Raw genomic sequence first — 26,046 nt, 5'->3', positions numbered from 1 at the left:
CTTATACTCTAGAGCATCGGATTCCATCATTGACTTTAAGATTGGCAATATACTCAATTCAAACTTGATTGGAAATTGGTATTTTTTCAGGGAATAATTTAAACTGATTGGCCAAATTTGCATTTGTTTTTTGTCGTTTCCAAGCATCCAGCTACTCCAGTAGCTGGAGCACATGTTCATTGTGTCTTATTGAGAATATTATGGTGCTGTCACTGCTTGCTTTTAACTCTCTTAAAATGTATAGTTCACCCACATCTTCATAACACATTCCTAGTTGGCCTTCAGAAAGTGGTGGCGAGCTGCCTTCTTGAACCACTAAAGTGGTGTAGGTCGACCCACAATACCACTGAGGGAGGGAACTCCAGGATTTTGACTCAGCAACACTGAAGGAACTGTGATATATTTCTAAGTCAGGATGACGAGTGGTTTGGATGGGAACTTGCAGGTGATAGAGTTCTGAAATATCTGCTGCCCTTGTCCTTCTAGATGGTAGTGGTTGTGGGTGTGGAAGGTAGTGTCTAAGGATTTTTGGTGAATTTCTGCAATGCATTTTGTAGATAATACATACTGCTGCTTCAAGGCATTGGTAGTGGAGGGAATGGATGTTTGTGGAGGTGGTGCCAATCAAGCAGATTGCTTTATTCTGGTTGGTATCAAGCTTCCTGATTATTGTTAGAGCTGCACTCATTCAGGCAGTTGGGGAGTATTTCATCACGCATATCACGTGAACCTTGTCGATGGTGGAGAGTCAGGAGGTGAGTCACCCACTGCAGTATTTCTAGCATCTGATCTGCTATTGTAGCCACTTTATTGAAACAACAAATCCAGTTTAGTATCTGGTGTTGGAGCTGCCATTAGCTGAAGGAAACATATAATGGCTGCCTGTGGTGTTTAGATACCATAATGGGGTGGCTGAAGAGAATTGTTGGTTGAACACAGCAGATTCCACTGCAGGAATCATAGCCTTTAAGATAAGGAAGTGCCTTATAAGAAATCTTAGTGGGACACCAAGTAAATCTTAGTCATGTAAGTATCAGACATTTTTGATAAGGGAAGCTTGGATAGCAGCCTTGTAACAAGCTGATTTAAACATATTATTTAGTTTGGATAGAACGGGAGAAACTGGACTTGGGGGTGGCATGGTGGCTCAGTGGTTAGCACTGCTGCCTCACAGTGCCAGGGACCCGGGTTCAATTCCCGCCTCAGGCAACTGTCTGTGTAGAGTTTGCTCCGGGTGCTCCGGTTTCATCCCACAGTCCAAAGATGTGCAGGTCAGGTGAATTGGCCATGCTAAATTGCCCATAGTGTTAGGTGCATTAGTCAGGTTGGGTGCTCTTCGGAGAGTCAGTGTGGACTTGTTGGGCTAAAGGGCCTGTTTCCACACTGTAGGGAATCTAACCTTAAAAAAAAAAATGAAACCAAAAGAACTATGGATGCTGGAAATCAGAAACACAAAAAGAATTTGCTGGAAAATGTCAGGAGGTCTGGCAGCACCTGTGGAGAGAATCCAGAGTTAATGTTTCAAGTCTAGTGACTCTTCTTCAGAATAGGTTTATTGGGAGAGTTAAAGTGTCTTGGAATTTGTCTCTCCAGGCCTCTCCCACACTCCATTGGTATGGAGCTCCAAAGAAAGATCAATTTATGCTGCTGAACACGACTCAGGTCTTCTCTTTAAAATCCCTCTTCAACACTGGTCCATGGTAACCAAAGTATAGTCGAGCATTCAGTTATAGCAACACTATTGAATGTCAAGGAGTGGTGTTTAGATTGTCTCTTATTGAAGATACTCACTGCTTGACATTGGTGTGGTGTGAATGTTATCAATTTCAGCCCAAGTCTGGATATTATCCACTTTTTGCTGTATTTGGACATGGTCTGTTTCAGTATCTGAAAAGTCACAAATGGTGCTAAACATTGTGGAATCACCAGTGAACATCCCCACATTTGACTTTATGATAGAGGACTGCAGAACTCAGTTCTGATCCATTGTTTGTGGGATCTCTTAGCTCTGTTTATATTGTTTGGCATGCAAGTAGTATGTTTGTAACTTCATCAGATTGACGTTTTGTGTTTAGGTATGCCAGGTGCTGCTCCTAGTATATCTTGCTGCACTCTTCAGCAAAGTAAGGGTGATTGTCTGGCTTAATGGTAATGGTTGATTGGGGGATATGCTGGGCTATAGGGTCACAGATTTTGTTAGAGTAGAATTCTGCCGCTGTTGATGGTCCACAGCGCCTCATGGATGCTCAGTCTTGAGTTGCTAGAGTGTCTGTTGCATCCAGTATGGTGGTAGTGCCACACCACACAAAGGAGGGCACTCTCAACATGAAGATGGGACTTCATATCCACAAGCATTGTTCAATGTTAATTCTTACCAAAATTGTCATGGACAGATGCATCTGTGCAGGCGGATTGGTGAGGATGAGGTCACATATGTTTTTCCCTCTTGTTGCTTCCCTCACTCCCTGCCTCAAACCTGGTTTAGAAGCAATGCCCTTTATGTCTCAATCAGTAGTGCTGCTGCTGCTGCTACTGCTGAGCCAATACTGGTCACAGGTATTGACATCCCTGAACCAGACAACATCCTGCATCCTTGCCACCCTCAATACTTCCTCCAAATGTTGTTTAGCATGAAAAACCATAACCAAGGGAAGACAATTCATGGTTATCAGAAGGTGGTTTCCTTTCCCTTGCCCATATTTGACCCTGATGCCACGAGACTTCAAGGTTTCCAAAGCCATTGTTCATGGCTCCAAACTCAATTTTGATAACTTCCGGGACAAATCCCTCCCACTGTATAATCACAGTTCTGCTGGCATCTTAGATCAGGCAGATGGTTTAGATTTTTAGGGTTTTGACATGGGGAATATAGCATGCACTGGCAGTTTCCTGTCCCTTAATAGAAAAAATTGCAAATAAATTAAATTATTTTCCATACATAGAATGGGATCCTTTGTGTTGATGCATGTAACTCGTATATACATTGCACTGCAGGTCCAACAGTGTTTCCAATGCAATTCTTAGCACAAATGGTAATACTTAGTCCATGTTGTCTAATAACTGAATCACAACTAATGTTGGATATGTATTGTGAGGTTTGAAAATACCCTCTTTTTAAATTGTACAAGTTGGTTGCATATTTCCCTCTCCGAGTTTGGTTTCTTGTGAGTTAATCTTCGTGAGCATAAGAAGAAAAGTTTTTATTTTGTATCACTTTTTAGCAATATTCAGATGTTACAGGCAGCTAACATTGTAAAAATACAAAAGCAAAATACTGCAGGTGCTGGAAAAATCAGCAAGTCTATGAAGACAGAAACATTTCACCTTAATGACCTTTAATTAAAACAGGAAATTCTGATCAAAGGAAAGCATATACATTGAAACAGCAATAACAGGGAGTGATATAGTGTACGTTGTTTCAACATTGTATTAAGTTTAAAATCAATTAAATTAACTTGTCTTGCTGGAGATGCATCAGGAAAAGTTTTTCAGATCATGGCAAAAGATATCCATGACTGGAGTCTTCGTTCAAGAAGCTGGACACAGAAAAAAATTGAGGCACCACAAGAATAATAGTTGTATTACATTTCTCAGGTTGCATTAGGATTCTGTATTAAGTTGTTGAACAGAAGAGTAATTTTGAAGCAAGGTATAAACTGCTTGTTTAATTATGCATTGAATTTGGAATCAACCTTCTGTGGAGAAGTAAGTCATTGCTCAAAGACAGCATTTGCAATCAATGGTTTAATTTTCAGTATGACCAGAGTCTAGGCATTGGTGACTAACTCTGCAATTCTTGGGTAAATAGTGTTGAGACTGTCATGATACCAGCATATCTGAAAGCTGAAATTCAGATTCAACAAGATCAAATAAAATTTATGTGGCTCCTAGGGAATCCAGATGGAATTTTGTAGCTGACAAAAGGAAAAATGTTCATGTCCTATTTAAGCACTGTATACTTTGTCTTTGAGATCAAACATTTGACCCAAGTAGAAATTTGAAAATTCTCTTCACTACTACCACATCAAGTGAGACATATCCTTATAATGCTGGATCATTGACTATTTCCCAACATCTTTTGGATTAATAGAAAAAATGTAAAAATGATAGGATATTATTTCATAGCATGTTCATTGTGAAAGTGAATGTTGTGAAAGTTGCCATTGTCTGCTATCTTGTTAGACAGAGACATGCAATTAGTTTAACCTGAGGGTCGTCATGCCTCAGGTGAGGTTGAGAAGGTCAGGCCTTCATAGTGACTTCAGTGGATATGAGAATTGAGCACACAACTTGGCATCACTCTGTATTACAAACCATCTATCCAAGCTAGCCTACAGAAACTGCTTCAATGGACATACTGATAGAAATTGCAGGAATTATGAGTACTGTCATTGTTTAAAGACAATACATCCTGTTCATATCATTGCATGATTGATTATTTTTCCTTGAACACATTTTGTCTCTTTTCATGTTTATATGTAGTTTTACCTGTAAATAAATAAGGCTAGCTATCTTGTGCATAGTGTGCTAGCAACATGGTATCTATTATCACATCTGGCAACAAGAAAATATATCTGTTCTCATGCACTTTCCAGTAAATAATATTTCATGCATCACAATTCAATGTTTAACCTCAACCACATTAACTTGTGCATGGCAGTGAATAAACATCAAATGTTGGTTTATAATTGGCCCAATATAGTAGTGCAAAACACACAATGAACAGATTAAATGTATTGTGCAAAAGCATAAAGTGAGACCTGAATATGTCTATCCTAGCAATGCAATTAAGTTATCCAAATTCTTACAGCCCAATTTTCTGGAGTTAATTTGCCACTTAAAGATTGGATACCTCTGTTGTTCATTGTCAGATTAAAAAATATTCATCAAGGTTTGAAACCTACAAGAAAAATGTTTGTATAAACATGAGCACTAAATATGTTTATTGACTTCTACTTGGATTAAGCACCTTGTAAGCTCTAAGTCACCTATTCATGGAGCTTCTAATTCAACTCTTACATTTACTTTCTTTACCCATAAATGTCCACTGGAACTTTGATAATTAATGAAATATGCAGCATATATAGTAACTTAAATGGCTATAAATGTAATTATTTGAATGTGAGTTATTTGCATTTAATTCAACATAATTTCTCAATTTTCAATAATGGATCATTCACAGTTACGAAATATGTTTTGTTACCATGCCACTTAAACACAATTGAGTTGAACCTTAATCTTTTAATTTAATTTAAATTTTAAAAATCTTAAGGCCTTGAATGACATTGGCTATGAAAAGAAATCTGTTAGGATCATGTGAGAAGTCCAGGGATGCCTTTTCCAATGTTGGGAGAACAAATCACTGAACAAATTGGAACAAATTCCAAAGATTTCAGGGTGTTGAGATGTGATTCTCAGTTGTGAGCATTAAGATATCTATTAACAGGAATTGTTGCTCATTATTAATCTCATTTACATCAAATTTCTCCTCATTAATAGGCAGGTTCCTATTGTACCATGCACTTGATAGAAACTGGGGCACAAGAATTTCCAACACTAAAGTTAAAGCACAGACCTGGCAAATTCAGATCACTGCTGGCTCTTCTGGATCTCCATCTTAAAAAACAGTCACCAACATCTCTGGACATGTTATATGAGCAGTGACCACCTCCACCCTTGCCATGGACATTGGCATCAGCCTGTCTTCAACATCATATCTCTGATCTCCTGATAGTACACTTCAATGCCACGTATAGGAGCCCTCTAGCAGTTCTCATTCCAGTACTGCTGCAAAGATGCTTTGTGCCTATACAGAGGCACTCAACTCATGGATTGGACCAGGCATTTCAGGACTACTCAATTTCGGATGCTCGCTCACTTAGTGCCTACCCATAGGTTCACAATAGGCAAAACTGGTCATGAATTTGTGTCTGTACTGACACAGAGCCAAACAGCTTGTCAAGACATATATTTCCCTCCTCTCCGCTGTCCTCCTCCTGTAAAGACCATTCCCTCTCCCACTCAGCCAAGGACATGGCGGGTCCTGGTCCTCCTCCATCGCCACTCCCTTACCTCCCCATGCCTGGAGGAAGACTGCCTCATCTTCTGCCTTGGGACCCTCCAACCCCAGGGTATCGATGTGAATTTCACCAGTTTCCTCACTTCCCCTCCCCCACCTTATCCCAATTCCAACCTTCCAATGCGGCACCGCCCTCATGACCTGTCCTACCTGTCATTCTTCCTTCGCATCTATCCTCTCCACCCTCCTCTCTGACCCATCACCTACCACGCCTCTCATTTATCTCTCCACCCCTTCGGCTCACAAATCTCATTCCTGATGAAGGGCTCTTGCCTGAAATGTCGATTCTCCTGCTCCTCGGATGCTGCCTGACCTTCTGCGCTTTTCCAGCACCCAACTCTCTATTTTCTCCTAGCTTGTCATAGGGTGGACATGTTGCTGTAGTTAACCATGCTCCACTTGTGCCAATAACTGATGCAACAAGTCATTGCATGTGCTTCAATTAAATCGCCATGTTGAGGGGAGTACTGTTCAGTCATGCCAAGGGAGACATCCTTCAATCAGAAGGTCCCAGCAGAGAAAATTAAGTGCAGCTTTCAATACCACTCCAGGGGCTTGGCCGTTATCAGGCAGCTACTTGGGGCAGTGGGACTTAGGGTCTTCTCCACATGGGAGTAAGGAGCCAAATGCCAATTGCAGCACCATACTTTTTGCCTCTTTCCACCTTGTTATGGGCTAACATTGGTGATGTGGCTTTCGGAAGATTCTCCAAAAGGTACCTTTAGATTTGCTCTATGACCACTAAATTGGAATAACAACAGAGAATGATTCATGTTGTTTGTAAAGTTTGGTGATCAATTTGAATATGGACTGGTTCATAATAAGTTGGAGTTTAATGGATTTTAATAAGAACAAAATCATAGAGAAACTTAGCAGGTCTGGCAGCTTCTATGGAGAGAGGAACCGGAGTTTAACATTTTGAGTCAGAGAATCCTGACATCCTGAAGAAACCAGATTAGGTTCAAAATGTTAAGTTGGTTTCGTTCTGTGCTGAAGCTGCCAGATCTACTGAGTTTTTTTCTCCCAGTTCTTTCTGTTTATATTTCAGATGTACAGCATCTGCAGAGTACTGTGGTTTAATTTAGTTGGATTGTGTTGTTTGTCATGGAATAATTTTAAAAATATGAGGGTGCCTATACAATTGAATTGTAATCTTTTTGAGTTATAAATAGGGAACGGCATCTATTGTGCCATGAACATACAGGAAAATATCTTGAAGTCCATTCTCTTATTCTGAAATTAAATGCAACACCTTTTTCCCTACGACGCCTTTTTTCCCTCAGGGACGTGGAAGGTAGACTGTTGGACAGAAATACTGGATTATGAACCAGTTGAGTTGCTCCAACTAAGAATGTATGTGAGTGCAGCGGTAAACAAAATACCATTGATTAGTGATGTCTTCTCAATTGTACTGTGTTAAATAATGAGACTCCTATCACAAAAGTAAGGCAACTGATCTCTGTTTATTAATGTATACTTGAAAGTTGGCCTCTGGTCTCATAGAATGGAATCTAGCATTAATCTCTCCGTGATTATATGATGTATAAATATATTTTTTTAAAATGTCATTTTAAATAAATACCAAGTGCAAAATGTATTGAACTGTTACCTTATCTTGGTCAAATGCCCTGCAACAAATGATTACTCACGCTTGGAATTAAGTTTCGTAAGTACATTTTGTGCATTGGCCCTGCTGTGTGTATACATTTCCCATGCAGTTTTAATCAAAAGGGTCGATAGATCGGAGCCTATAGTTCATTGTCTACTTTACACAGCCACGATCTTTGCTCATCAAAATCTGTGAAGTTACTGAAAGACAACCCCTGCCATCTGTACACGTGCTGTAACTAAAGTCTGAAAGTTTTTGCTTTGATGCCTGTCAGTCTTTTAGCACCGTAAAGATCACAGCCTGGAATTTGCAATGGCTTTGTGAGCTGCACTCATGGATTAATATTTCCAAGTGAATAAACGCAGGCAACAGATTTGACAAAAATGGTTATCGCGTAGTTTTAACGAGTTGCTCCAGGCAATTTTAGGTCTGTTGCAAGATCTTTCAGTTTAAAAAAAACAACCATGGCATTTCTTTCATTCGCACGCATGTGTTTTTAAAACCATGACTGAGGTCCGAAAACCATTTTGGAGGAGATGAAGGATTAATCAAATATCTTTAAAAGCCGCACGCAGCCATCATCCAGTCTTTATAAATCACATAGTTAACATTTACTTGATGTAATCACTCTTGATATTTGGACGTTAGTAAATGATTCGCTGGGAAGGGGCGATTATTGACAGCAGCGCAGCTAAATACTGAACATTTTAACTATGAGAAAACGGGACGTAATTTAACAAGTGTATCTTACATGACAAATAATGGTAACTTAACCACAAGATATAGTTTAGTGAGCTTATCTTTCTGCAAATAAATTGCTGCATCACAGCTAGTCCGTGTTAAACACGAATTTGTCGAGAGTAATATCACACTCCAGTGGTGACTAATGGAGTTGTTCAGCAAGGAAACTATAAATTTGTTGTATTAAATGAAAACGCAAGCTCCAATAACTTTGCAATGTTAAGTACTTAGGGCCTTTTTGTACAGAATACTTACTTTAGCATATATTGGTGGCCTTAACAATCAAAGTAGTTCCTGAAGCGTGTGTGCCATGCCTCTACCTAAAATTACTTTTGCTTTGTTCTTTGAAAATATTCCTGCTCGAATATAATCATATCAGTGTATTTTTAATATAACGCGTTTCCACTATTTATACTTTAAGTAGTGGCAAGTTGTAAAAGTGCCGCGTCGTCTCAGTATGCATTGACAGCTACATTATGTTTTAAATACAAACAATGCTCTGCTGAAAATTTCTGGATAATTTTTAAATTTTGAGAAAAACAAATTGATTTGTAAAGTATGTATGTTAAGTTGATTGAATAAGTTGACATCGCCAGTAATAAGCGATACTGCTGATCTCGCCTGATCTTCACATTCAAAATGTTGATGTTTATTTGTATATATTATTATATTTTTGGAATTGCTTAGGTTTAAAAATATTGTTCCTATAAGGCTGTCGTTCATGGTTATGTAAGAGAGGAATGAATTATACGAAGTGTTTTCAATTGGTTTTTAAAATTAGCACATTAGGGTTGACACAGTTAATAACTCGAAGCGAATCTACGCTTTTTGGCGCAAATCACGCAACTAATTGCCTTTTTGTATATTAGCAAGGAATCTAACCTTTCAAAACTTCTCAGGTAAAGGTACTGATCATTCAAATGAAGTGTCAGATTTTCTTAAACATGAAATATGCCTTTAAAAGAACAGGTCCTCTTGAGTCCGGTTGCCACGCTACAAATTCAGAACTGTTCTGTACTGTGGTCAAATCTGGTCTTTTTGCCATTTTATTTTCAACACACGACTCCTTTCAGACTTGTCCAGACTAAATAACAGCCAGCTGTACAATCCTCCGTATCAAAGGTAAAGCCTGATGAGAATATGTCAGGGCTGGATGGAAATCAGTCTCTCATTTAAAGTGAGGTAGACTTGAACATGTTTTGATGTAAATGCTGTGGTTCAAACAATGGCAATGTCATTCTCTTGCACTTGTTTTTCTTCAGGAAGAGGAATGTTGTTTGTAAGTCAGGCTTGACTATGTCAAACACACAATTAAAACGCTAGCTTGCTTATTTATTAAAAACTAATCAATAGATATTGATATTGACACAATAGAACAGGAACTTCTAAACCTCCCGGCCTCTGTCACAGTAATGTTAATTGCATCATCTTTCTAACAGTGAGTGAAGTTTATATTTCTATTTGCTGTCATTTTTCAACTGTTAATATTTAACAGTAAAATTGTACACTGTTTACCTCTGTTTGTACCTCATCTAATTAATTACCAAGAAATTGATGCATTTTAATTAAATACTGGACAAGACAACACGCTAGGGTATCGAATCCTATTTTTTTTTCATTTCGAATGAACAGTTACTGATCTCCCAACTGAAGCTAACATCTTAATGAAAAGAAAAGTTTATATTCACATCCATGCGCTAATATTGATGTAATTAAATCTACATATAAAGGAAAACAGGCGGAGCATTTCTGGACATATTGGCATTTATAATTGTATTCCTAGTTTGACTATGATTGGAAATAAGGTATTTTCAATCCACTGGTTGTTAAATACATTACCTTCATGAATGTTTATATAAAATATAACATGCGTTAAACAACGTAAAATCTTATGGTAGCGTATACAAATCCGAATGAAAATTCATTCGGAATAAATCAAAGCTAAGCTATTAGTCTTCTGTCCACGTGTTAATTTAAGTTTATCGTCTTCAGACCTTTTTTGTATAAAGGGAATCCGGAGTTTTGTAATATACAGCTATTTCTTTGTTTTACTCGTGGACCTAATTATTGAAAATTGCACATTGTTTGAGTTACTGGCTACTTTAGTGTATATTATTTCATGTTCTTTACATTGAACTCCAGATAATTAACTTCAAGTTTTGTTGTCAGGAATTGTCTTTACTATAACCCTTTGTCTTTACTATAACCCACCTACTGGAGCTGTAAATCTGATAAGCTACTTGGCAACTACATCTACCGTCTCCTTTTAAAAGGAGCTGGCTGGAACGGTGAACGTCTATGCTGCAAGAAACGGCTTCCTTGGAAGCTTTGGCGTGCGAACAAAGTAGCATAATTATTGCTTCATAATTGTACTCTTTTTCTTTAGCTTTTTATAACATTTAGAATCAGCCACGCTTGGAATCAGAATGGTTGTGACATTTAGGACCGGAGTAATTGTGTGGAACACTTCAAGTTTAAAAAACAAGTCTAATACAACTCCGAAGGCTAAAGAATACTCCTTTCAGCGAACACATTGAGTTTTGATTTCGGACAATGGTGTTTCTCAAATTTCTTCCAAAACCTGCACCCATCTGTGATCTAAATGCAATCTTTTTTCCTCTTCAATTCATTTGGCAAAGACGAAGCAGATGTATGTTACGGGGTTTGAATTTTAATTACAGCGCATACCTGGTGCACAAGAAATGAAAACCGTTTTCATGTTGAAGAGACCAAATAAGTATCCTTAATATTTAACTTGTATTGAGATTATATAAATTTTAATCGACTATTCTAATACCATTTGAAGCGAATCATATTTAATGATTTTGGTCGACCAGATTAAATATTCCTATGCATTATTATCTCATTAGGATCTTTTTCATTGCAGTAATCAGTACTATTTTTGCTTAACCCTAAAATAAACTTATTTTTAGTTGCATAAAAAGACACGTGCTATTGCTATTGCTGTTGGCAGTTTCCCATTAAACCAACGCGTCTCCTTTGTAAACAGTTTTGAAGCTCGTCTCCCAAAGATGTGGTGCACAGACCGCCGTTTTAAGTGATCAATTAGTACTTTGTAGATGTTTGTTCCTACAGTTGCCGTAGCCCCTTTCAGAATGATCAGTGGTGCAGTTATAATAACATGCAACTTTTTTTCTCTTAAAGCCCTCTATTCACATTACCTCAAAGTGCCTTTAACCGGCGCAGAGGTGCGAAGATAAAATTGTCTGACGCTTTAATCCATGCCCGAGGGGTTGGAAAATAAAGAGGCAGAAATGGTCCTAAAAGAACCAAAAACCCACACAATAGCTGTGGGAATCTGGTCAGAGTTACTCATTTCGGGCTCTTCCTTGGAAATCCATCAATTAGAAATAAGAGCATTATTAAACGGAACTAGCGGATTTCTTTAAAGGTGAGGCTGTTTGCTTAAAAAGCCATTCACTTTCTAAACTTGAAGAGGTCCGACACGCTGCCAGCAGCGATTCTTGAAGGCGATTAAACAGAATGAATTGGCCATGGATAGCTTTCTGTCAGATATTGCCTTTAACCCAACTCCGATAAAGAACAATGTGTAACCTTTGTTATGCGAGGTGCCATATTTTAAGAAATTTAGGTAAATCAAATTACGATCTTAAATTACATCATCAATTCGTACAAAACCCTACACCCTTGCGCATTTATTACACACAAACATGCGCGAATGATCGATTTTGTACGTTTTTATGGTAAAATCGCCTCAAATGGAGTTTTGTTGAGAATATTGATTTGCATTCACTGGCAATTGCTTGAAAGTAATATGGAGAAAATAATAACGTGTATAATAGTTCATCAATGCAATATCAACACACAAACATGCTGGAATTACAACTTAGATTAAGCGTGTATTTTCTACTGTAAACGTATTCTAGACCAGCGGGATCATAAAAATATAAATACAACAAAAACAGATTAGCTTTTTAAAAAGGGAGAACATAACGAGCACGTTACTATTAAACGACGTATTAATTAACAGCACAGCACACAAATGAACATGTATAATTAACATTTAATTATTTGCATAACAAGGGAAATATTGAAAAGTAGAAATTGTACAGTTCAGTTTTGTATTCTACAGGTATTTTAGGTTTTGTGAACTGCCTTAAGGGAAAGATTGCATTTGTGAAGAGGACATTATCACATGCCCTTTGCTTTTCAAAGAGGTTAACAACCTAATGAACACTTAGTTAGGAGACGAAGCGTGCATAAGTGCTGGGTTTCCCAAAGCTTATCTGATGTTAGATGTGCTACTCTAACCTTGTAGTAACCTAATTGTTTCAGCTCCCGCTCCGGGGAGCGGCTCAATGGCAATCGGGGACCGGGCAACCTTCAGGTGGGACAGCAGTAGCCAGCAAGCCGTGAGAATGCCGCACTAGGGAGCTCGGGTCAGCAACATGCTGCTACATATGTTGGGTCAATCTTTTCCTTTGTGAAAATTTAAAAACCTGGAAAAAACTCAATCGTCTATGGGTTTTAAGAAAATGTTCCTGGATTTGCTCCAGAATAGTTTATAAAGACTCGCTTGTTCAAAGGTGAATTGTTTGAAGGAAAAACAAGTGACTCAGTCACAGTGAAACTATGATTCGATTTAAACCAGACCATAATAAATACGGGTTAACCAAATATCAAACCACATTTACAATTTACAGCCTTTTAAAGGCTAACCCATTTAACAAGATGAAGTTTGACAGTTCGTTAGCGTGTGTACTAATGAATTTGGATGATGTGTGCACACGTTTCGTTTGTGTGCATATATAAGGGATATGTGTACTTCATTTGCTTATATAACTCTATCCTTTTCATGCTATATTAAACCGCATGAATACATCTATACTGAGACCAGCAATTTGTTTACTTTCTAATATGACATTGCGCATTAAAAAAAGCATTTCTTAAAAGTATTGCCCGACAGACCTGCATGAAACACGATAGTTTCATGATCTTGTAGTAGGAAATATATGTTTTATTTTCGTCCTTTGTAAATGTATATAACATCTAGAACGCTGGGAATCATTAGGGTTTCTTTTTGAAAAGTAGCTTATGTTGTAATTCGAACCGTACGAAACATGGTAATCAACACCATTGACATCAACTGCGCGGTGATATCAGGGTGCAAAAACTTTAATATTGTGTAAATCTGCTTGAGTGACGTTTGCGAAAGCGAGCATCAAAATCGGATGTCTTCGAGGTAATTTTCATTGGTGTAAGATTCGTCCTGAGATAATTACTTTTAATGTCAAAAAGATTTAGTTTAATATCATCTCTATTAGACTCTTGGCTGGGTAATTAAAGGTGCAGATTAAACCAGCGGGAAACAGATGGCATTTACTTACACTGATTCATTCAGTAAACAATGAAAAAGTCAATGGAACAGCCCTGGAACAAATGAAACCTTAAAGACCACTTACATTAGCAGGTACATGAGGACTGTCATCTATGAAAGGGAAAGAGAACAGATAATAAACACTTACGGATAATTCCAGCGGAAAAAAAAGACTACTTACATAAGCATTAATATTGGTCAGTTTTGTTACTTAATTGACAGCCAGTAGTGAGAATATTTACCGAATAATAGCGCTGTGATAACTTTTCAATGGATATATAAATAATTTAGTTAAATTCAAACATTGTACTTGCAGTATGTTTGAAAAAGTTTTTATAATTAATTACACAACTAAAGATATTGAACTGTGGTTTTCACAAAACCATTGTCGAAATAATAGAAAAGAATAGCCGGTCACGCATTAATAGAACAAGTTATTTAATAACCACATTTATTTTCATTTGTTAGAAAGAAACCGGCCTCCAATGTTGCACATGCTTCGGAGAGGACAATACAGTGTCCATATATGATTGCTCATGTATTTTTAAAAAAGACGACACAACGTATTTAGTTAAAACTAGATAAGCATTGTTTTTTTGAATGGAGTGCTATATTAATCTATGCTGTTCGCTTTTAAAGCGGATAAGTTCATTTGAATAAATAGGGATGAAGGTAGATGGACTTCTATTTTCTGTACTTTAAAAAAAACATTTTTGGAACATTCCAGATCAGGTCCGTTACAGGGAGAAGCGCTGGCAATCGCATTTTTCTTCCATGCGCACACAGTGGTCACACAAATTCCAAGTAGTTTGGTTAATTGTGCAGAATATCAGTGGAGCGAAGCCTTTTGTTTCGATACATTCGGTACGAATCAATTGACGTTGAATATTTAGATGTTTTAACCAAATAGAGCATTAATTGAAAAGAGGTTACGTTTATGACTTAGTAAAATATACAGTAGTGACGTTTCCTTCTTATAGGCAAAATACGCTTTTCTAACCATAGCCAAACCTACAATGCCAAACTGTTTTATGGCTCCAAAAATGTACACACTTGGTACTTGCACCGACATTATTATTTCACTCCCGTCATTTTGTTATCAAACGTACTTAAATCCATGCATTGATTAAGATGCATTTAACTTTCTCGGGTATGCAACTCAATCGTTGCTTGATTTCACGTAAAATCTTGGCACCTAATCGTGGCATCACATTCTGTTCAAGAGAAAGAGATTGTGTCTTGAATGCTACTGTTTTCAAATTGACCGACCCATGTCCATTGATTTTTGTAATTGTTCTGATTGTATCCGCATCGCTAAAAAATTGTGCAAATCTGAAACAAAGTGTGATTTTGTGAAACGATTGCGTTCAGTGCTTAGAATCGCTCAAGGGCTGAAAATGATTGGTTAAAAAACAAATCAGTCTGATAATATTTATTGCTTGTATTTCTCTTCTCAGATGCTGACTGATCGACTGTGTATTTCATATTTTCTGTTCTTAATTGCGATAGGTATTAAGAAATACTTCGGAATGTTCAAAATAGAAAATGCAATGAGATAGGCAACCTGTACATTTCCAGCATCAAATAGCTGGATTGATAAATTAATCTGCTTGAATTCTCCACATTACATTCGATTTAATAAAACTAAAAATCAACATTATATTTCTTCAGCCAAAACTTTATGATTTCACATATCCAATTAGCAGTCCACATCACGTGAATGACTACCACATAGACCTGAAATTCAGGTCTTTCTCTTAATTAAAACCGCGTCCCGCAATTCTTTGGTATCGAGGCGCGAAATTTACTCCAAAGAATCTAGTCGATTCAGGTTAAACGATGCATCTTGCAGTGAATAAACGCGAACAGTGGATGAAATTACCAGTTAAATTACCCCGAGTGCTCTCATCAGGGAGGAGCTGTTTGGCAGCTGATTGATTGATGTTAGTTTGAAGAATGGCAACTCGGCAGGACCTTTGTAAATTTAGTGTATTTTTGTTGATTACGCCAATATAATATACACTTGGTCTAAACTGTTTAACCTATTGTTTCAAATAACCTTGTGCTATTTAGATATACTCTGTTGTGTTGCAAACGCGCAACGCAGGGACAATTAATTAATCAATTGGATAGCTGTGCCTGTTTTGTCAATTAATCTTAATTATCACCAATTACAGAAACAAAATAAATCACACTCGAATGTTTAACTGAGTACACTGTTGTTCTGAAGGCACATTTGTGGCTTTAATAAACATCGATCAGTCTTAGAAACTGCCTTCACATACATAGTCAGACATCACACACATTTTTCACAGAGGTTTTAACAGAAATGCTGCAACCAATACGGAGCTTCTCCGTTGTTTCAGCATTAAATTAAAATTTGATTTTTTCTATTTGAACGGTACAGGTCATATAGTAGACAGCTGAAACTTCGCTCTTCCACTGTAATTTTAAGTTGTCCATAAGGCGTTCTCTGTTCCCCCATGTCTTCAGTTATACAAGTAATGCAGAACAACGAGAGCAGGAATAATAAAATTAAGTTATATATTTTAATCATAAACAAAGTCTGCGTTGGGATAGGAGCAACAGTTAATATCCACCGCCATTTCCGGAACATAGTTCTGCGGCTGTATGAATCGCATTATTGTTGCCCCACTCGCCAGTTGCGCGTTGCTCTTCCACCCGATGTTGTAGGATTTTGTTTTGGAAAGAGGAAACAGAAGATTGCCTGAAATGAATTATGCTGGCTAAGGTGGAGCTTACCATTACGGTTTATTTATATAGATTTGGTGGGGTGGGAGTGCTATTTGGAATACAAAGCATCTTCTTAAACATTATGTAAACGGTACAGTTTATATTGCAATTGCTTGGAGCAGATAGGGCGTACTCAAAACTTGATAAGCAAAATGTAGGCGAACCTTCAAGGCGCTGAAGAATTCTCTTGCTTTTTACTGCTCGGGTCGACAGCTTTACCTTCACTCCCCCATAATGTGTGAATAACGACTGTTGTTTATTTTTAAAACCTGCTGTCCAACTTTATCAAAATTTTCATGTACAATTTAAAGCTATTATTTAATTTACCACATTTTCAATCATTTGTTGCCCACCCTCCTTTACGCTCCCAAACGGATAACAAGTTATATTTTATCGATTCGAAAATGGGAAAAGTGAAAAAGCTGGTTTGCCCAAGACAGGTCTCGAACGTACAAACAGAAGTATAATCTCTCTTTTGAAAACTGTATCTGTTGCCGACAGACTATTTTAAAACCCATTGCAATTACCAGTGGAAATAATTAATAAAGTGTTACTTACCCAGAATTCAACGTCGGAGTTACTCAGTAATTACATCATCATGATCACGACTGCCTGCAAAAGAAAGTGGAATTTCACCTTTAGTTACTGTTGTTAACTACACCAACATCTCCAAACAACGCCCGGTGTAAACTAAAGAATGAAGTTGCTGTTTAAGTTTAGTTTGGGTCTCAGTTGTACCTGTAAGATACTGTTGTAGTTTGCACTTGGTTATTTTGGAAGGTTCAGGTGGACACTAGGTAACAGTAACCAGAGCCAATCAGGAGTGTGCTTTCAGCCGCGTGCCATTCGGCCAATCGCAGGCGCCACATGTTGTCAATTTCAATCTAATGAAAACGTAACGAGCAACAATAGAGAGAGCGCGGGAGTGGACTCATTGAACCTCTGTATCCAGCAGCATTAATGCTAATACCGTCCATATCATCGCCTTCTCCCACACCGATCTTAGCGCCTCTCCTAATCTTCCCTGCGCATTAATACGTGGTTGTTGCAACAGTTTCCAGCACAGTAGTTTGAGATTGAAAATTAAGACAAGAAATTGACATTTAGCAGCAATCTATTCTTAAGTAATGGAATTGCGCACGGAGCTCTCGACTAGCCAGACTACTCCGACAGCAATACCTGTTTCAGTGTCGGGGACTCTACTCCGTGCTCCGCCTCTGCTCCTACGTGCCACCGAAAAGTATCCCAGGACTCCCAAGTGCGCCCGCTGTAGAAACCATGGGGTCGTCTCCGCTCTGAAGGGCCACAAACGCTACTGTCGCTGGAAGGATTGCATGTGCGCGAAGTGTACCCTGATCGCTGAAAGGCAGAGAGTGATGGCGGCTCAGGTAGCCCTGAGAAGGCAACAGGCGCAGGAAGAAAACGAAGCCCGGGAGCTGCAACTTTTGTACGGGACGGCGGAAGGATTGGCCATTGCAGCTGCCAACGGCATGATCCCATCCCGATCTTCTTACGATGTGTTTGGCTCGGTCTGTTCCGAGGGTAACACAGGTAACACCTTCTCCCAGAGTTTGTAAAACTTTTTTTTATTTCGCCCACTGTAAGCTCCTTGCTCATGTTTACAGTAGTTCGTGTAGCTCTGTTCAACTTAGTAAGGTCGATCGATAAATTCGAGAATGAACCCGCATTTGTGGGAAGGTTTCTGCCGCAAAACCTTGTTCACTTCAGATCGTGGTAACAATATATTCACAATTAACCCGCGCGCCGCGTACAATTACATATTTTCCAAATAATTAAATAGTAACCGTTAAAGTCAAACTTACATATACAATGCTGCTCGGAAGAACGTTTCATTTGAAGATATGGGTAACTCCACAGTGTCCTGGCCTCGGCATCCCTGAGCCGCAGTGGAATTCTCCAGGCCTCAGACACACAGTGTAGGTAGCTAGATGTAAAACCTGGATTAGGAAACGCAGTTTTAGAATGTAAACCTTCACCCACTGACGATTTAGAGAAAAGAAGTCTTCTGTGAAAACTGGTATGTGACTGTTTTGGAGAATTACACTTTTTTCGGATTGCGGTTGTCTTTACTTCAGAAAGCATTCAATTTCTCGCATACAGATCACGATTGTTTGTTCCATTATATAATCATGGAAATAGAATGGGAATAATGCGATTCTAGTGCTTATTTAAATAACCAACATGTATCAAATGATGGCGATATTCAAGGACAATTTAACAACGTTTGTTTATTTTAAAATTGATAACAAGAAAACACTATCACTAAACAATTCCACGAAACACAATTTAGCAAACAATTATACTGTCATATTATTGGGGAATTGGCTTATTTAGCAATAATTGATACAACAAATTGTGACCCCACCAAACTTCTGTCTGGTCTCTGCTCTTCAGATTTGTTTGTTTGCCTTTTGTTTAACCAGAGAAGTCACTTATGAGACCCTTAGAATTAAAAAGTTTTATTCAATTGAAAGTAACGATTAAGCAGCAAAATAATTAACATACTATAAAAAAACGTTTAAACGAAACTGAGGAACAGTTTCAGCGTTCAGACGTGTTTTGGATATATAACATTAAACTATAATATTCTGATGTGGTCACATGTCAAATACATTTCCTGGTGCCAAATTGTTGGTTGTCAAGTATCGACTCGTGCACGCCACCAGAAATTTCCAAAATTCCATTGTCTCTTCGTTATCCTTATTTTCAACCGGAATGTTTTTGTTATTGAATGCATTTATAACTAATTATAACTGTTCAACAATGATTTCATTTTAAAAAACCCTTCAATTTGCATTATCATAGTTTAAGATCTTTTAAATCTCTTGATTTGCAGAAACTAAACTCCAGAAGTATGAATTATTTCAAAAGAGTTTGATGCCGCGAGCTGGTACTCCTCAGCAGTCCTTAGTGAAGCCGATACCGGGTGACAGTGAGCCTGGAGCAGGTAGTGTACCTGGGACCTCGTCGCCAGACGTTCGCCATGGATCTGGATCAGAGAACGGAGATGGAGAATCATTTCTTAGTTCTCCCATCTGTAAAGTTCTTAAAGAAGGACAGGATAGCCCAAGGACCATCACGCCACTGGGCTCTGACTCTGGGTCAGAGACAGAAAAGGATGAGAGAGACGGTACCCCCTCCACAGGTGCCCGTCAGAGGACTCCAATTGAAATTCTAACCAGGGTTTTCCCCTCACACAAGAGAAGTGTCCTAGAGCTAGTCCTGCAAGGTTGCGGAGGGGACGTTGTCCAAGCCATCGAGCAGATTCTAAACAATAGAGAGCAAGAAAAGGTTTCCGAAGAAACTTGGCACCGTGATAGGACTCATCAGGCTGTCCAAGGACCTACATCACATCGACCTCTGGTAGCTGGGGCGGTGCCGCCTGCCATTGGGACGCTGGGCAACAGGTCTGCTTTTTCACCACTACAACCTAACGCGGCCCATTTTACTACAGATCCCAACGCCTATGCCATTGGACCACATCTAGGACTCAATCCTCTTCGCTTAGCGTATTCGGCCCATAGTCGGGGACTTGCTTTCATGACACCTTATTCAACAACGGGCCTTGTCCCAACACTGGGCTTTCGTCCACCAATGGATTACGCCTTCAGCGACCTCATGCGAGATAGGTCCAACTTGCACAAAGATCAAGTGTACACTAATGGACTTTACGGATCAGTTGTAAATAATAACCCGGATAAACAGTAAGTTGCAACACTCTCTCAGGCGTCTTAAAATTTGACAAAGCACTGGCCGAATTGTTCGAAACTGTCCCGTGCCTACGTGATTATTATAGAACATGCATTGGAGAAAGTTAAATATTTAATAATAAACATGATTGTACAATAAAAGTGCTGACGTGCAATTTTGTTAACGGTATACTTCGCTGGTATTGTAATTCATAGCCATACTCACGAAATTCCTTTTTGATTATTGTGTACGTAGATACGAGTGTAATGTCTATAAGGAAAACTGACTTAATTCTAAATTATTAATGTAATATGTAGAAAAAAGTTATTCACATGGAACAGCGGAAGCGCTCTTACGTACCTTTGTAAAGGTGCAGATTAAATATATTATAGACTTTTTGAGCTGGGACTTGCTTTGCGACTGTTTCTTTCAAGTAGACTTTGGCAAATGTGTATATATCAAACGTAAGGGTAACTAACTGCATTTGTAATTGTACGTAGGCAAAGGCTACAGCAGACGGTAGTATAATGTTCAGTCATCTATTTACATTGTATATAGAAGCTTGGTACTAGTCTGTGTTGATTCTAGCATTTATTTTCATGTAAACAGTCAAAGTTATGTGTTTGCATTTGATAGAAATAAAAGTTATTTTGTAAACAAATTCCTGGACACGCATTTTGATTTAAATATTTAACCAAAGCTGACAGCACAATAATATTTCGAAATTACACCGTTCTTGTCGATGAGAAGAAATCTGAAATATTTAGTTATGGTCATCGAAACTCCAGAGTCGAAAAAAACATTGCAGTAAATTTCTGATTTCAGCCAATACATAAAATTGGTGAGGTGTTGGCTTTTCAGGAGTATTAAGAATTGTTTACAAAACTAGTGAAGAGAAAAGGACCCGTGAAATGTCTGACGTTTGTAACTCAGACCGAAGAATACATCCCAGTGACATTAAAACTTTATGACCGTCTACGTACGATCAAGAATGGCTCGCTGCATTGAATTAAGATTGCATAACTCATCAAACTCGTAACCATGGCAACCTAATCCTGCTAAACGGCACTCTGGCTGAGTTGATCTATTTACTTTCTTGCATCAAGTATAACTGGGTAAACATGATGTCTAAAAGGACAATGTTCAAATTGCACATACCGCTCATATACTGATACCCAGAAAGGGACAGATGAAACTTGTTCAAACAGGAAAATTTCTATAAACTGCACGGATTAATTTCTGCCTCATTTTTTTAATGTCCAGTTTATATAGTTTCAGACAAATATCGCTGTTTATGTTGTTTTAAAAAATGCAGCACATTCTGCGCCATTTTACTAGACTCCATAATAATCCCGTCATTTCATCCAATCCACATTTTTGCAGGCAATATGACAAAAGTTTGTCCAGATCTTTCAGGCAGTGAAACATAATATGGCTACAATACAATGATTTAATAAACGGAGCTTTAATAACAAGTTAATTTGATTGGGCTGCCTAATTCCACTTTAATTGAAAAAAAAACTGAATTTAAGATGGTAGCAGTATGTCTGTACCAGGAAAGTGGCCAACATCTGAGCAAACCTTCACAGCTGAATTTGTTCAGGATGAGTTTGTATATCTGGGATTACTACCATGGGCGTTAGGATAAACAGGACTGCCACCGCGGTTATGTAAGGTCACAACATTTGGTTTTTCGTTAGGTCTCTCTCAGACTGCAGGTTATTACAGACAGCACTGAAGGTTTCACCTACTTAAAACCCGAACGTTGATATGAATGTGATTTTCACCACATCCTGCTCTGGAATGAACAAACCTTCAATCTTTTTGATGCCACTTTGTTTAATTAATTACAAACATATTTACATCGATAAACGAGGCATTACTAAACGTAAAATTGTGGGAATATCGACTCGATATATTCCAGAAATACTTACAAGCGCGACAATCCGGGCCTTCCGCCCAAGTATCTCGCAGACATGTAAAGCTAGTGTTTTACGTCATCAAAATTGCTTAGAAAGATGGGTTCAAATGATAAGTCATTTAACGTCAAGCCTTAAAATAGTTAGGAGCCACAATGTAGTTACTTGTTCAGTAGTTTTAAAGATTAAGAAAAGCGTAAGCTATTAAAGGTTAGGACATTTATTATTCATAAATGTTTAATATTCAGTGAAAATCGGAACAAAACTGATTGTCTCCATTTCATCAACGCGTGTAGAAGGGATATAAATGTCATTTGAAGGGACTTATTCCTTGAAATATATTTAACTTCTTGATGCGTATTTGGAGAATGCGCTGAAAAATTATAATTACAAGTACAATATCAATATTAAATAATTCCGAGGCAAATATAAAGCCAGTTGACTGACTCTAGAGTTTAAAGAGGAGATGGTCTGAACAGAGTATTAGCAATGCCGTCACTTGTAGAAGAAAACACTTTATAAATTTAGATGGCCGATAAACCTTTGCCTTATACAATACATATCTCTTTTGCTTCCCTCGAAGACTCGCGTTACATTGTTCGCATTTAATTAAATAGCAAATTTTGTAACAATAACCAATCAAAAAGTTTTAGCATTTTAAAATCATGGTTATTTAAATTATTTAATAATTTGGGTAGTAACTCGTGATAAAACGCAGACTGACCCGAAAGCGGCTGATGAAATATTTGGATGTCCTGGATTATGAGTCAATATTAAGCATTTGAATCGACGAAACCGACAACTAGAAACAAATTTCACACAAAGTGTTCGGTTTCCTAACAGGTCAGGCAAAGTCACTGGATAGAACTGAAATGTGCGACTGCATATTTGCTCAGAGAAGATCTAGGAACAAACAGGAAAAGAAGTTTCTAAATGCCCAAGGCAGTTGCATACAATACTAACTCATTGCCTTTCAGATGAAATTCCTGGCGATTTGGCATCATTGTGAGCAATATACCTATTTAGGTTTGTTTTCCTACAAAAATCACTTAGAATCGGTTTTCCATTTTTAAAAAAAGAGTTTACTGAGTTTTATACGAGACCCTTCAGCTAAGAAAAAAATTAAGGCCTAGTTACTCACAAAGTAGTATCGACTAAAAAGCGAGCTTTTCACTGAATATTTGGAAGGTAATACAGTTCCCGTTGTCCGCTTACTATTCAGGTCTCGATTAGGACAGCTAGCGGTTTAGTTTCGACTATTTAGTGTGCCCGCGATTTAAAAAAAAACTTCACAATCTAAATTCACTGCTAAAGTCACGAAGTCACAAATATTACTGACATGTTGAATAATGTAATTCATTTGTCTTTTTGGTGAAATGTCGAGTGTTAAATCTCGCAGGTGCCTGGAAACTAATGACGCAAATATCACCAACCTGTCTTTGATACAGCGTGATGCAGAAAAAGTAAAATGACAAGTTTGCTGGCCGCACTGGGTGAGTTCCATTTGCAGCAAATCATTTAGAGGAGATTAATGGAGTTGAGCTGTTCATAGAGTGATTGCATTTTTTTTAATTTCAGGAATAATCTACAGGCTTTATACCTGAAAAGTGCGTTAGTGTCAGGTAAGAGTATCCGTTATTTTGACGACTCAGACGTTATCTGCGCGTATTTTCCTTTCATTTTTGTCTTTGCATACTTTCATATTACTGTCGACATAAACAGTTCGTAAAACCATAAATGTGCTCCCGAATGCGATTATTAAAGTACTTATTCAAAAATTTTGATGGTAGAATTAAAAGCAGAACAACCTGTAAAGATATATAACCTGTTTGTTTTATTTTTTAAAAGTGTAAATTTAAAGCATAACTTTTAAAATACGTGCTCTTTAGCTAAATTAATTAGTGCATACATTTAATGACAAAGCAATTTTGTCACAGTACAACTGCAATGAGGGTTGTATTCATTTCATGTTTTCCACAAATCATGATGTTGAAACGATGTTTCATTCTAAATCCACCACAAATAACTGTTGAATATTAATTTGTGCCGGATTTATAAAGAAAAATTAAGCACTGAATTCAAAGCGCCTCCCTCTTTCTGCTTCTTTTGTGCTTGAGCGCCCCCTTATGTCACAAGTATCTAATGGCAGCTAATGGTATCAGGAGGTCCTGCCAGCGTTCACTTAATAGATTTTATTCATTTTTTGTTCATATTCATAAAATTTAGGCCTCGGATAACGCACTCAAAAACACCTTGAAAATCTTTAGTACATTAAAGTAATTATGTAAAGTAATTTTTTTTGGCTGTGAGGTCAATGCTCATCAATAATAATATTGCTTTGAAACCTTTGGTCACTAAGACACAAGGGATATATTCAAATCCTGGAAGCCATGCAGAGAAGAGCAGCAATGTTAATTTCCAATTTTAAAGAATTGAATTATAAAGAGTCTTTGGGTAAACCAAGCCCCTTTAGCATTGACAGGAAACTTAAATGGTTTTATAGAAGTATACAGGCAGAGCATAGCTTATATGCGTATAGAAAATGCAAGTAACAGACATACTTGTTATATTAGGGTACACAACAGAATTAGGTCAAAATTGATGAAAGAGAAATTTAAAACTACTTGATGACTTCTTAATTAGAAAGTGACATCAGCACTCAGAAAGGTCTTTCAAGTAAAATAATGAATGTCAAAATAGGGCACAGGGAAATGTCACGACAGTGGGGAAGATGATTTTTCTTTGTCCTGGATAAATGAGCTAAAGTAAATCAGGTGATAGTGTCTGTTTTCTGTATCTATTGTGCCAATCTTTCTTTTTTAGGCTTAAATCAGCTTCCAAATGAAGGCTGATTTTGCCACAAAAGAATAGAAGTAAAAATTGTTTCACACAAGTCACTTAATTCTGATGCAATGTCTATACTAATGTCATTATAATACCCACCAAGTATGAGTTTTACCAGGAAGAGGTTCTGGTAAGTATTACTGGTAAGAGATTCAGATTAATTTTTACAGCAAAATAGAAATTGAAACTCTTTCAAGGGATAATCAGGTCCTCTGCAGTTCCTAAATTAAGCCACATCCTTTAATTTACTCTTTTTTATATAGATTAAAAAAAATGCCACTTAGCCATTAAAAGGTATTTCCTCCTTTTTTAGTGCAACTTGGCTGAATCTTGGGAATAGACTAATATCCATTTTACAGGTTTTTGTCACCTCTAAACTGAAATCTCTTACAGGAATAGGACTATGCATAAAACTGGTCCTGAGTTGTTAACATTTGGTATTCCTTTATAAAAAATATTTTTTAAATCCTATTTTTACTACAAACAACAATATGTAACTTTTATGCAACAATAAAAATATGGTGTAGCTATTGACTAAAAGTGATTAAAATGCAACATGCATTAATTGAACAGATTATTTATATGCTGATTTCTATTATTAGATGTAGATTCTTTGCATTTCAATTGGGAGATAATTATTCCTGTGGCAATCAAGTATTATTCTGAGGCACTGGCCATAACTACCTCTTCTACTTCCACATCTGTATCGTTTGTTATTTTCTGCTTTCCATGTGGCCTCTTGTCCCAACACCATTCTCTGACGTGGGCACCCTTGACCTGTTCCCAGAATTCTTTCAAAAGAGGTTTTTAGCTGACAGCTGGTTGGAATTGAAAATCTATACTGTTTGACTTAACCTCTGTTTTTGCTTATTTGTTTTTTTTCTATTTGGAAACTCCTCTGAACAGTTTAAATGTGTTTGGGTTTTGTCAGAGTAGGGAAAGAATGGAAAGGACCCATATTAAGTCAGTTTATTAGAACACTGATATCAGCCAATACCTTTCTTCATAAAGTCTTGAAAGCATGAATGAC

The 26,046-nt window shown here is 37.6% G+C and overlaps 1 protein-coding gene and 1 long non-coding RNA gene across 3 annotated transcripts; one reads left to right on the top strand and one right to left on the bottom strand.

Moving 5' to 3' along the window:
* Positions 1 to 14,772: 14,772 nt before the first annotated feature.
* Positions 14,773 to 22,225, bottom strand: LOC122554348. 2 transcript variants are annotated; one of them, XR_006312969.1, is made up of 4 exons: positions 22,188 to 22,225; positions 18,366 to 18,500; positions 17,101 to 17,154; positions 14,773 to 16,516 (listed from the first exon to the last, which is right to left on the bottom strand). It is a non-coding gene; the product is annotated as an uncharacterized LOC122554348 (long non-coding RNA). The 2 variants fall into 2 exon arrangements; XR_006312968.1 differs by lacking the exons at positions 18,366 to 18,500; positions 22,188 to 22,225 and adding an exon at positions 17,281 to 17,363.
* Positions 17,489 to 20,881, top strand: dmrta2 (DMRT-like family A2). The gene is made up of 2 exons (XM_043699220.1): positions 17,489 to 18,093; positions 19,400 to 20,881. Exons 1-2 carry the CDS (start codon positions 17,670 to 17,672, stop codon positions 20,269 to 20,271), a joined length of 1,296 nt encoding a protein of 431 aa, XP_043555155.1. The 5' UTR covers positions 17,489 to 17,669; the 3' UTR covers positions 20,272 to 20,881.
* Positions 22,226 to 26,046: the final 3,821 nt, after the last annotated feature.

The sequence above is a fragment of the Chiloscyllium plagiosum genome, chromosome 11 (assembly GCF_004010195.1).
Source record: "Chiloscyllium plagiosum isolate BGI_BamShark_2017 chromosome 11, ASM401019v2, whole genome shotgun sequence".
NCBI classification, from domain to species: Eukaryota; Metazoa; Chordata; class Chondrichthyes; order Orectolobiformes; family Hemiscylliidae; genus Chiloscyllium; species Chiloscyllium plagiosum.
The sequence above is the reverse complement of the archived record's forward strand: the minus strand, read 5'-3'. Positions and strand labels throughout refer to the sequence as shown.

Bases quoted from the DNA above. Each gene is read 5' to 3' on its own strand.
- dmrta2 (XM_043699220.1), top strand. From the start codon at position 17,670: ATGGAATTGCGCACGGAGCTCTCGACTAGCCAGACTACTCCGACAGCA. The intron at 18,094-19,399 runs GTAACACCTTCT...CTTGATTTGCAG, and splicing joins CTGTTCCGAGGGTAACACAG to AAACTAAACTCCAGAAGTAT.